This window comes from Monodelphis domestica, chromosome 1 (assembly GCF_027887165.1).
Source record: "Monodelphis domestica isolate mMonDom1 chromosome 1, mMonDom1.pri, whole genome shotgun sequence".
Taxonomy (NCBI): Eukaryota; Metazoa; Chordata; class Mammalia; order Didelphimorphia; family Didelphidae; genus Monodelphis; species Monodelphis domestica.
Genome location: NC_077227.1, coordinates 523,865,761 through 523,878,632, shown reverse-complemented (window position 1 = coordinate 523,878,632; position 12,872 = coordinate 523,865,761). Strand labels below are relative to the sequence as shown.

The 12,872-nt window shown below is 32.8% G+C and overlaps 1 protein-coding gene across 1 annotated transcript in view; it reads right to left on the bottom strand.

The window, feature by feature from the left end:
• Nucleotides 1–927: 927 nt before the first annotated feature.
• YIPF4 (Yip1 domain family member 4) overlaps nt 928–12,872 on the bottom strand; it is a 30,594-nt gene continuing 18,649 nt past the window's right edge. The window contains exons 2-6 of the mRNA XM_001371539.5: nt 10,086–10,239; nt 7,616–7,787; nt 5,991–6,068; nt 3,785–3,898; nt 928–2,052 (exon numbers count right to left, since the gene is read on the bottom strand). Coding sequence (XP_001371576.1) covers nt 1,915–2,052; nt 3,785–3,898; nt 5,991–6,068; nt 7,616–7,787; nt 10,086–10,239 — 656 coding nt within the window. The 3' untranslated portion in view covers nt 928–1,914. The remainder of the gene's footprint in view (nt 2,053–3,784; nt 3,899–5,990; nt 6,069–7,615; nt 7,788–10,085; nt 10,240–12,872) is intronic.

The following is a 12,872-nucleotide window of genomic DNA, read 5'->3' as shown; positions in this document are numbered from 1 at the left end:
TTCATCTGTTAGTTTTCAGTAATGGTATATATTTCTATATAAATCAATTTTCCAGATAACAGAAGTTGTATTACCTAAAGCTTTTTAGCCATTTTTAATGGCTTCATACCTAAAATGCTTTGTATACTTTCCTGTCTTCTTCCAGCACACAATTTGGTCTTTCTTGACATAAGATCAGTTATCATCAAAAATCTCAAACTACTTTTATTTATTGTGCTATAGTAATGGTGACTATGGGGACTTTGAAGTGTATAAAGTTATCCGTTACCTCACTGCTGATTCTTCTATCTCCTTCCTCACTCTACTGTTACAATACTTTTCAATATTTGACTTTCCTAGAAACCTCTCTCCTTATTACTTTTAATATGCTATCCATTATAAGTTTATAAAATCAGTTAGCTCATTTTTCACAAAATTCTAAACCTGTGGGTTTCAAGTCTTTTCTGCCTTCAAACCTACCTTCAAGCCTTTCCTAAATAATATAGCAGATTGTGACTGTGAGAGTTATTTTCTTTACTGGCCTTTTTCATTCTTATTTTCCAAGTTCATGGAAGTAGGAATGTTGTTTTGATAAAAGTTACTAATGAAGGCTCCAGTTTAGAGGAGGGCAGTCCAGGAAAGAAATCTGTGAAAGGAAGAGTTACAGCAAACACATTATAATGATCTGATGATAATTGATGGACATTTGCCAGTTTATGGCCTTTAACCCCAACATATGATGAAAATATTTCATCTATTTTTTTTAAATAAAAGAATATAATTAAGTAATTTGATTTCTAGAGTTAAGTTGCAAGAAAGTCAACTTCAACTGTTATATGACTCCTAAACATTTTCTTTGAAATTTTTCATAATTATTAAAAGTACCTTGAACTTGTTAAAACATTAGATGATTAAATGTAATATAAAATAAGGTATTATAAACACACACACACTTAGGAAACATTTTATTTTTTTCTATTTCAAATAACAATTTAATACGTGAATTTTAAGTTTCTTTCTGCCACTTTCGATTTTTATGACTAAAAAATCTAATCATTTTTACTGTCCAACTTAAGATTCACACTTTAAAATTATTTACTAATGTTGTAAATATATTGTTTTCCTATTATTAACAATTTTAATAAATGCCATACACAGTATATTTCTTTGCTCCTTTGGTCAGAAATATAAATAGGAACTTTAAATCAGACTTCTGGATATTCAAAAATGGTTTTTAAAAGCACAAATTCAATCTACTGTAGTAACTACTAAAATTACCTTAGAAGTTACTATCAAGAGTTCTTAAGAAGAAGTGTCAAAGCTGTGCAATCAATACAAAAATGTTATGTACGATTTAAAAAACAAATTTAAACCTATAAAACTCAATGGCCAAATTAAAGAAATTTTAAGCATCAAATTGAAAATATCTTCATTTTTTAGGTCATACAGAAATATATTCTGTGAATAATCAGGATTATTTCATAAATATATATATGTATTTATAAATATATAACTACAGAATTTGCTGTGCGAAAAAAATTCAGCTAATAAATGAAAAAAAAAATTTGCACTTTTAGATTATCAAGATCTTGCCATATTTACCCTTTAAGTGTAATATAATAACCCAGTCCTGGTGCTTTTGGCACAGGTATTCAGGTATATACTGACAGGATCTTATAAACACAATGCGTTTATATCTTATTCACTGAACTATGAAGAATTTTAAACAAAATTTAGAATTCTGACACATCTATATAGCTACAACTGCTTAAATAGTAATGGACAAGCAGGCTTTTAAATCTTAAACCTGTCTTTACAACTGGAACATATAAGACTCCACCATCTACATGTTTTCTCCAATCTATTCCACATGAATTTCCAGCCCGCATATGTATGTAATAATTTCCTACCCATATATGCCTTTTTTCTTCCAGATCACACCCCAGTATATAAGGACAAGAAATAAATGTATAATAAAAAAATTGGATAAATCAGGAGAGGCTTCTTGGTCTTGAATTCTTCACCAACTAATAGGGAAGCAGCACTGTAGGCAGCCCAAAAGACTCCAAACAGCTTTAGGAGAGAAAAACATACTGTATTAGCAAATAAAAGGTCTCTTATAGATAAGGAAAAAAGTTAATCTACTGCAGACAAACCCTATTCAACCTATTATTTTAGAAAATCTAAATAGCATTCCAAGGATACTTACACTCTATTAGAAGAACAAGACTAGGAGCCAGGATATCTAGATTCCAGGCCTGTCTATGCTATTGATTGGTGATGTACCTTTAGACAAGTTACTTAACTTTCTGAATTTTGGTTTACTCAATTGGGGGGGGGGGGGGGGGGAGAATGGTCTAGACCATATCATATATACTAGATTCTTACCAATTCTAAATGGGAGATAATTCATTCATTCATTCATATTTTTGCTTTTTATACCTTTCAAATGACCATGAATTAGAGGAATAATAATAAAAACTTACATTTTCAATGTACTTTCCCTACAAATTACCTTGTAGAGTAAGTAAATATTAAAGAGGAAGAGATCTTTGACTGTTCAGAAAAATTCCAATAGGGTGAAACATAAACAAGAGGATATAAATTCTTGCTGGTTACCCTATCATAAGTTGATCTGAGAAGACTACTAATTTAAGTTGATACAGTTAAACAAAAATGAAATTCTCACTTCTTTCAAAGCAGCCCTAGCATCAAGTTTTCAGCCCTATCACTAAAAGGTTACATTTTATTTACTTATGTGTAAATATCCCCCTAGTAAAACATGAGCTCCATAAGGGCAGACATTATTTCATTTTTATCTTTGTATTCCCAAAACATACCACAATATTTTGCACAAAGTAGGCTTTACAAATAATTAAAATGCCTATTTTCTACATTACTACAAGCAACAACTGCTCAACTCAACTGTCATCAATAGGCAGATGAGTTCAAGAACCCTGGAAGTAACAATACCTCCCAGACCATCTGTCCTGCTTTCAGTCTGACCACTTCAATCTTCATCTTAAAAAAACAAATCCTATAGAAAAGAGTCAGCTGTCCCCTGCTGACTGCCATTCACAGGGCAAGTAGGTCAGGTTAGCTGAAGCAGTGAGGAATATAGGAAGCAGCATGTTCAGGGAAAATCAAACCACCAACCCCAACTTGAATACCATCTTGACTACCACTTCCCTTTACACCCAGATAAGACAGAAAAAACCCTTGAACCCAAGTTTTTAGAATAGCAATGCTTCCAACCCAGTGCCCAGAATCATAATCCTGGGAAGCAATTCTTATTAAGATACAATCTGGCAATTACTCCTATAAACTATTAAAGACTCAAAGAAAGTTTTGTCATTAAGGTCTTTGGCACTGTCAAATGGTTCTACATCAGAAAATCATACAACTTTATTAGTAAAAATGACATTAAAGAAAAAGCAATACCATCTGCTTTGCCACTGCACCCAAGGGACCATGGGATCTTTCAAATGACTTACTGCTAAAACCTTCATTATGTGTTGTCTCCCCTATGAGGTGAGCTCAGGATTTTTTTTACTTTTCTATTTCTATTGTCTACTTTTCTATTATCCCATAACATAATGGAGTGCTTTGTATGTAGTATGCAAATAATAAATGCTTGCTTCATTCACTTGTTCTTTCATTCATATTATTTGGGGGAAAATATATTATTAAATAAAAATCATTTCTGTTGGTACCTCAATCTTTTTTTAAGCTAGGAAAAGCATAATTTTCCACTGGAAAACATTATATAGCTTTAAAAATGAAAGATGCACTTAGTATAACTTACTTTTATTAGTCTTGATACAATGTCAAATGATCCAACCACCAAACGTAGAGGAGCTACTACAATGAGGGGAAGTAACGAATATCCTATGACACCAAGAACTTGACCATATGCAACCTGTGAATTTTTAAAATTAGTATTATAGGAATCCAGAACACTAGAATAACTTTGGAACACTGACACTATTTGCTTAGAAGTAACATAAGATTTAAGAAATAATTATGAGTTAACATGTAAATCACATTTCACATATTATTTACCCAAATCACTACAGCCAGGCCCCAGCCTTCTTTTATGCAAATGATATTAAGATAAAATGAATATTAAGGCCAACTTGAAGAAAAAAATAAATCACAAAATGTGAATTCTACTGTCAAAGTAGGCAATAGGAGTGGTCCCATACCTTTGGTTCTGGTGGAATATATTTCCTGGTATATACATAAATTCATATAATGTGCATATATAATATTAATTATATTCTGGGGTAACAATTCCAAATTAACTTGGGAACAAAGTACTTTTTAAGATTAGTTAAAAGGCAAGGGAAGGAAAAGGCATAGGGGTACAGAATACTGTATTAAAATGGAGGATATTTAGGGATATTTAGAACAGCAAAACAGAAAAACAGAGAGGCTGTGTGGAAGTATCTCCAGGAAGGAACCAACTTTGGAGCTGCCAGAGATTTGGATCATCTTTAAGGAGAGGTTGAGTGAGTGTTCTGTTTCACACTGATGGACAGCTGAGTGGGTGTGAATCTCCTCCCTTCCTAAACTTTGTGATGACTCATCTTGATACTGTAGTTTGACCCAACCAAAGACTCTGGACTTGTGAGAATATGGGCCCTGAGAACTTTTCTAACCCCATATCTTTTATTACCCCTTTTATTTAGTTAGGTTAAGGTTATTTAGAAAGGCTAATATTTTCATATCTGGGTGGGTTAGAAATCATCACTCCATGATTCCCTTTCCAAATCTCTTGTCCTTCTAGCTAAATAGAAGCTAGTAGCTTCTATTTTTATATTTTTTTAGTAATCCCTTCTGTTTAACCTTCCTACAAACCTTACTATAACAATATCCTAGAAAGAAAAATATCACTAATACTGAAATTCACACTCATTATTTATATCACATATGTATAAGTAATTCAGCAGATGGCAGTTTGAGAAATGGTATGACCCAGATTCAACTTTGAAACAGGATTTAAATGATGTATATTTATAAAATGGAGGAAGAAAAATAAAAACAACTACTTTACTAAAGGGCAGGCAGAGAATAAGAATATAAAATTTTAAAGCCTGACTGGACATTGTCAAAAATGGGAATTTGTTTTGCTTAACTAGGCATATACAAGGGTTACAAAGGTTTTTTTCCCTTTTTTTTTCCTCCCTCATGGAGAGATGTTGGAGGAAAAGAAAACAAATGTTTATTAATAAAAAACTCTAAAGCCTGAGTATACAAATATAATTACAGATAACCACCCCTACCCTGACGAGAAAAAAAGCAAAGAAAAGATTTATAGTTGTCCCAGTTCCCTTTACATTCAATTAGAGAGTAAAGTACTACAATAAAGTATTAGCCTTGAGAAGAATTGGATTTAAATTCAGATTCTGATACCGAGTTGTGTGACGATGGTCAAGCCATTTGAACTGTCTGAGCGTCACCCAACTCTCTTAGACTTTGAATTATACCTGGATTGATGACAAAATCAATTCTTTGGCAAATTTAATTATTTCTGGTTTAATGAAATGGAAACTAGAATGAATGAAGGGAACTTTTAGGAGATAAAAATTCAGTAAAAACTGATAACATGAAATATTTATCATTTTAATTGGGGATAACAGAAGATACATAATATGATATGGAATCTGCTCTGAATTTGGAAAACTAGTTCAAATTTTCTCCCTGCCCTCAGGATCTTCCTCTAGAGATCTGTTCTATTGTCCCTCCTTTCCTCATCTACAGGAATATGAATACATTCTTTTAAATGATCTTTCTTTTTCAGTTCCAAAATCTTTGGTTATACCTTCCCCAATAAGTTTTTAGACTGTTAAAAGTCAAGTATTTGGAGGGAGAAAGTGTTCTCACAGATCATGTTACTTTCTATTATTAACAAAAGAATTATTCTTAAAACCATACAAATTATAATAGATTTACAGAACACAAAACTTTATCACCTGAATAAAGAATAATTTTCATGAAGAGTTACTTACTTCTCCACCAAGTACTCTGGCTAATAAGAAAATTGTTAGGGAGCCAAATATCCAAATAGTTATGATCCAAGAAACCACCTTAATAGAAAATAAAAAATTAAACAATTTTTTCTCCTTCATGTAAAGTACACAGTAAATTGTCAATCACTACAAACCAAATGAATGGCTAAATATAAGTTGTTGGTTATAAAAGAGTACATACTAGAGGCTAGGAAGTCTGGAAAACATTCCTCTTATCTTTTACAATTTGGAGGTAACATAATTCTGGGGTTGCTAAGTTTTTTGCAGAAAGACTTCTTTCCTAAGTTATTTTCCTAAAACCTTGCACCAAAACCTTGAGGTTTTGGTTTTGGCAGGCAGTATATGTATGTTGGTACTTATAATAAAATCTTAGGCATGGGGAAATGAATATGAGAAAAGACAGGGAAAAAACAGTTTTGATTTGGTGCCTAAAATTGTTGCAATCAATTTGTTAGAGACCATAGTAATAGCTTTCAAATTCTGTGGCACAAAAACTGACAAAAAATAAAACAAACATCAATATGGTCATCTGATTTTCAATGCTAAAAGTCTAGAAAAGCACTATACTAACCTTCAGAAGTAAAAGTAATAAGCCTGGACCTAAAGTATTCAAATTTTCTCTTACAAGGTGTCTTATAGATATACCTATGATTAGTAATTTTGCCATGTGTATGGGGGTAAAATTACTAATTAGTAAATTATTATTGTGATTCTCTAAAAATTTGGAGCAGTTTGAGCATAAAATGACCTGGAAGCAGGAAACAAAGGATAGGGAGGGAGGGAGGGAGGAAGTTGGGCAGTTTGGCAAGTCTTCTCTAAGTGATACCTGTTTGAAATGGAGAAAATTAGCACACAGGCAAGTATTTGTGAAACAAGCACTGTATACTTTTGGGAGATTAAGAATTTAGGAGGAATACTGGAGAAGAAGGAAATCAGAAGCCTATAAAAATAACAGCTGCTGAAAGTTGAAGGAAAGGACAAAAAATAGGAATGGAGGCTGAGAGAATTGTTTCAGTGACCTACAAAAATAGTATATAACTTATGAAATTTCACTTATTCTAATCTTGCGTATTATATAAAGTATGAGTAAAACTACAACTGTCTTTGTATTACATGACTCAATGACAGTACCATCAAATTCAGCAGTTAACTTTTCTTTTCCTGTCATGGACACCCTTTGGCAGTCTGGCGAATCCTATAGACCTCTTCTCAGAATAATGTTTTTAAGTGCATAAAATAAAATACATAAGATTGCAAAGAAAATCAATTATATTGAAATATAGTTTTTCCCCATTAAACAGCAAAGATTCCCTAAAAATCTAAAACCCTGAACATATTTATAATCCTTTATCAATACAGAAAAAAAAAGCCAAATTGGTTGATTTAATAGACCAATACTAAACAAATCAGGCTTGTGGGCTTCTTCACTAATTCTGCAAGCAAATCAAATGAGGAAGAGGAAATTTAGTTTAGTCAAAATTTTTTATTGACCAAAATTTTTTTTATTATTCTAAAAGTACCTATATCCTTAGTTAACTATGAATTGGTTATATTCAAACACTTTAAGACTTTAAAATATGTATGAAGTAAAAAAGCATACTTACCCTGAACTGTCCATATAATGAAATCATTGAGAAGAAAAGAACAACTGCTAAAGGGCCCCAAAAATCAGGATTGTCCCTCACCACTTGCCTATTAAAACCAAGTGATGGCATTGGCATCAATACACATCGAATTTTGTAGTAAATATCCTTCAGATCAATGTCCAATTCTTCCCTATATTGGAAAGAAAAAGAAGGAAAGGAGTTTGCAAACAAATAGCAATGCAAGGATTTGCGAAGAGGGTCATGCCACATGCACAGAACTTTTATGGACTCTATGTTAGAGCCTGGGGAAGAGAAAACCAAACACGAGGAGACAGTTGGGGAGCCGTTGTTTCTGTTTTTCAATGGGATCAGAGAGGTTACTTCCTGTGGTTTGGTTTGTCTGAGCCTAGGGGGCGTTGGCCTACCTGTCCCTGGGAAGCTGAAGGTTCCTGTGTTCCTGCTTTCCTTGTTATCCTGAGATTCAGTCAATCTTGTCTCCACATTTTCATCTATCTGAGTTCTTGTGATATCTAGTGTCCTGAGTGTTTACTGACTGTTGAAAGAGAACTGCCAGTACCCAGTAAAGTCTGTCTGTGTGAAAGGCTGCGAACCATCTTTGGCTTAGGCCTAGGAGGGGTACCTCACCACGAGTTCAGAGCTATCATAATTTTGACAAACTATAAAACTTGTCTACCATTACTTTGGAGGACCAGTTAGTCAGATAGCTAAATAGTGTTGAATTTATAGAGAGAAAGAATAGTGAAAGGCAGCCAGAAGATCTTTGAAGATGGTCTTTTGCAAGGCCCATTAGTAAAGGGGGTGGAATATCCAGAGTTTAGAGAATAGGAACTCCTTGGTTCCTAGTACTCCCTTCCTCTTCTACCTGAATATTAATAAACCACATCTTTAATGTTTTTGCCCATTTGTTAACTAGTCAGATAGTGTTTTGGCCTACAAGCTGCCTGCCAGGCCTATCCTCTGAGTGGTGTATCCAAACTTGATATATCACTTCTATAAACCTTTCCATACATATTTCCCGCCTATTCACCTATAATATAAAATATTATAAATATAAATATAAAAATTATATAATATAAATATATATAATAAATAAAATATAAATAAATAAAAATATAAAAAATATGTAAAATAAAATAATATAAAATAAAATTCCTCCATAATACATAATGAATGAAAGGAGACAGTTTCTAAGCAACTACTAAAGTAAAGCATCAAAGGTCAACGAAACAACAAAAGTTATTGAAGGATATGAACAAAGATATGGAATGTTTCCACTTAAGAATTATCAGGGCTAGGGACTATAATCTTAAGCTTGGGTATAGATCTATACAGGATTGTTTTGGAAGTGCCAACTTTTAGTAATATGTATTTCCATCTGAGGTTATAGATCCCATGGGTCATCTTTACTTTCCCTGAATATCAAGTTGGCCAGACCTGTTAATTACAAGGTCCACTTGAGAAAAGGAAAGGAAATTCTCTGGCTTAAGAGTGAGTTCTCCCTAAATTTACAGCTTGTATACTTTATAATGATGCAGGGAGAGAGAATATGATATAAAAATCATCTTCAGAAGGAGTGTCCTGAACAAGGGAGGTGATAGTTTTCTTACTCTCAGCCCTGTTTAGATTACATTCAAAATACTATTTCCAATTCTCTACTATCTGCTTAGTTAGAGGTTAGCCAAAAGGTGATCAGATGGTAAGAGTATTGAAAATATATTATCTAAATTTTGATGAAAAAGATCTGCTGACATTTAACTAAAGGAAGAGACCTTAGAGAAGATAGGAGTTAGCTTCTTTTAATAGAATTATCATGTCTTTTTCTGTTTATACCCAGATGGAGAAATAGAATCAATGGATGAAAATCACAGTAAGCCAGAGTTATGCTCAAAATAAAGGAGAAACAATATGGTCAAATGATAGAGAGGTAACTGTGAAGCCAGGAAAACATGAGCTCAAATTCAACCTCTGAAATATAATGGTTGTATGACTCTGGCTAAGTCACTTAGCTTTTCAAATATTCTAGGCAACTGTAAAACAAGTTGTAGAAATGATGCTGATCTGCATTGGTAGAGGGGCTTCCCTCACTTGGGAGTGCCCTATTCTAATAAAATCACAAGTCAAGTTCCTTTTTGTATAGGGAAGACATTTCTGAAAATTATAGATGCCAAAAAGGGAATGGACAGCATGAAAAAGCCCTTCTACTACAACTATTCAAAAAAAGGCAAGCTGATCATTTGTTGAGGATACTACAGAAGATTTTTGCTTCAGTTAGGGGTTGGACTAGACGATTTCTGAGATTTGTCCCAACTCTAAAATTCTTTGGTTTTAATAAAACCCATTAATTAAAAACAACACTTTAAGCTCTCTCATATTTAAAAAAAAATGGAGAGCAATACCACCATCCATGAAGCAAAACTACCTTTTAATACCCCCTCCCCAAAAAAAGAGTAGCATTATTTTAACATACAAGAGAGGTTTGTTATCTTCAGGATCATCATCCTCCACTTCTAAAAGCCAGCCATAGCCCCTCTGTCTCAGAAATGTAGTAGCTGTAGACTCTTTGATAAAGTCTCCACCAAGGTTTAGTTTGACATCCGGGGATGCTATTGAGCCACTGAGATCTTAAAGAGAAGAAGAAAAAAAGGAGATAAGGAGACTGAATAAAATATTCATGTTTTAATTTTTAAAAGCTCACATATAACTAAATTAATTAACTCAAGATATATTAAATATCTACAAATAAAATACTGGACTAGTTGCTAAGGTAGATAAAAAGAAAGGCAGGTTGACAATATCTGTGTTCAAATAGCTAATTAAAATACAAATAATCCAGTCTGTGAATATTAAGAATTTAAACAATTTTGGAACTAGTAGATACCTAAGTATCATATATTCAACTTACTCAATTTATAGAAAAGGCCCAGAGAGATTAAATTACAATTTTAGATCACAATGAAAGTGATGTGCCAAAATTAAAATCCAGATCTTTCAGCTTCCTACTCAATTAATTTATTGACTTATTACAGCATTCTAACTCTCTAAAGTTTAGACAGAAATACACAAAATGCTTTAAAATATGATAACATGAAAGAGCAAAATGATAAGCTAACATCCTAGGATTTTGTCATTATCAAAGGTATTAATTAGTAAATAGTGCTTATAAGGTCCTACAAATCACTTATTGATTCATTTAATTATTATTTATTAAATATCTATTATGTCCACACAAAGCATTACTCTACGTGTTGTGAAAGAAATAACTATATATGCAACTATACAATTACTATAACATTGAACAGAAAATGTTAAATGCATAAAAATTGTACAAAGTGTTATGCAAGTTCCAAGTACAGAAAAAATTTCCAACTGAGAGAAAAGAGGAAAAAGGGAAATCTTAATGGAAAGTGGCATTTGAGTCATGCTTTAAAGATCATATTATTTTGAATCAATTTCTTATAAATCTTGGAAATTCTGCATTTAACAGGAAACCTGCTGAAGAGATTTGAGGAGCAGGATTTCATTAGGAAACTTGAGGAAGAAGGGAAGAGAAGGATATTCCAAGGATAGAGATTAGTATAAAAAAGGGCACAAAGAAAGCATTGGACATGCATTAAGTATGATGAGTTATATTACTTTAGCTAAAGTACAGGACCAAAAGGCTGGAAAGTTTAGAGGGTCTCAAATGACAGTCTAAGGAATTTGGATTGTTGCTGTTATAGAAATGGACCTTCACTTGGAATTAAACTTCATTTAGGCCTTTTCTTGCCAGAGCAAGAAAAGCAAACAACATCTTTCCTACAGCACTTTTTCTAATTCTGGTTATTTCATTTTAATGCATTAGATGCATATTCCACGCCTACACTCCCCACACAAATCAATCTCCCAGTGGTTAGCTTTATTATTCAATTTCTCTCTTCCTATTCTAGTATTACTAAGCATCACTGTAGAAAATCAATAAAATTATATGACAACCTATTTTAAGTTTGACAATCAGAGTTGGGCTCACATTGTTACCTGACAATTCTTCTTTCCCACCCATATCATCTCCTTATTTTACTCCCTAAAGAATCTAACCTTTTCTTCAGTGTGGTCAATGGAAAAAGTGCTAAATTTGGAGTCAGAGGAAGTGGGTCCAGATTCCAAATTTACTCCTTCTTATTTTGTGTTATCCTCTCTAGGCCTAAGTTTCTTGACCAGTAAAATTAAGAGGTTGGGCTACATACTGTTTAAAAGTCTCCTCTAACCAAAAATTTTATTATCTTATGATATGAACTTTATATGCCCCTAAACTAATAGTGCTCTATACAGAGTAATGTAGAATCAATGTGGAATTATATTAAAACAAAAATCTATCAATTACCTCCTATTTGTGAAGCATTTTGTAAGACTTAAGTCATAAAGTATAAATAATAAATGGTCTCTGCCCTCTTTATGCATATATATATTCTATTGGGCTGGGGGATAAACAGAAGTATAATTCAAAGTAAAATATAAATTCATTACCAAATCCATGAGGTCCCAGGGGGAAAATATCACTCCTATTTGGGGAAATTTAGAGAAGAATTTATGAAAGAGATGATATTTGAAAGGAATTTTAAAGATTAGGTAGAAATTTATCACATGGAGGCAAAGAGAGGACATTCTAGGTTCAAGGAAATAGATAATCATAGATATCAAATGCTACAATCTTCTTCAACTAATAGACAATGGGGAGCTATGAAAGGCTTTAAAATAAAAGCAACATAACCAAGATTTATGCATAATGAAGTTTAACTTAGCAGGAAGATGATGGATGGATTAGAGGGTAGGAACAAATTGAAAACAAGGTAGCCCAATGGTTTCCTTTTTACACCTGTGTCGCTAATGGTTAGATAGTATAATCTGTGGTGAAAATTTAGAGAATGACCATCTCAAGTGGAGTTTACATCCTGCCCTAAATGTGTTAACTCATAATTAATTACAGTTAAAGCTTCAATTCTGATACAAAAAGTTTTTAAAAGGTTTTACTCAACTGGAGATTTTTTTTTTATTAGGACAATTAGGGATGGGCCTACTAAACAGAAGTGACTTAAAATAATTCTCAGCTTACAGAAAGAACTGTAATTAAATTAAGATGATCTAAAGAAAAAGCGCTCCATAGTTTTTCTAACTCCTACATACTGTGAGGCAGACTCCTAGGGGCTTCACAAGGCAATATCACAACCTGCTACAAGATCGGACCTTAAGGCAGAACCTTGAACATGTTTTCTTCAAC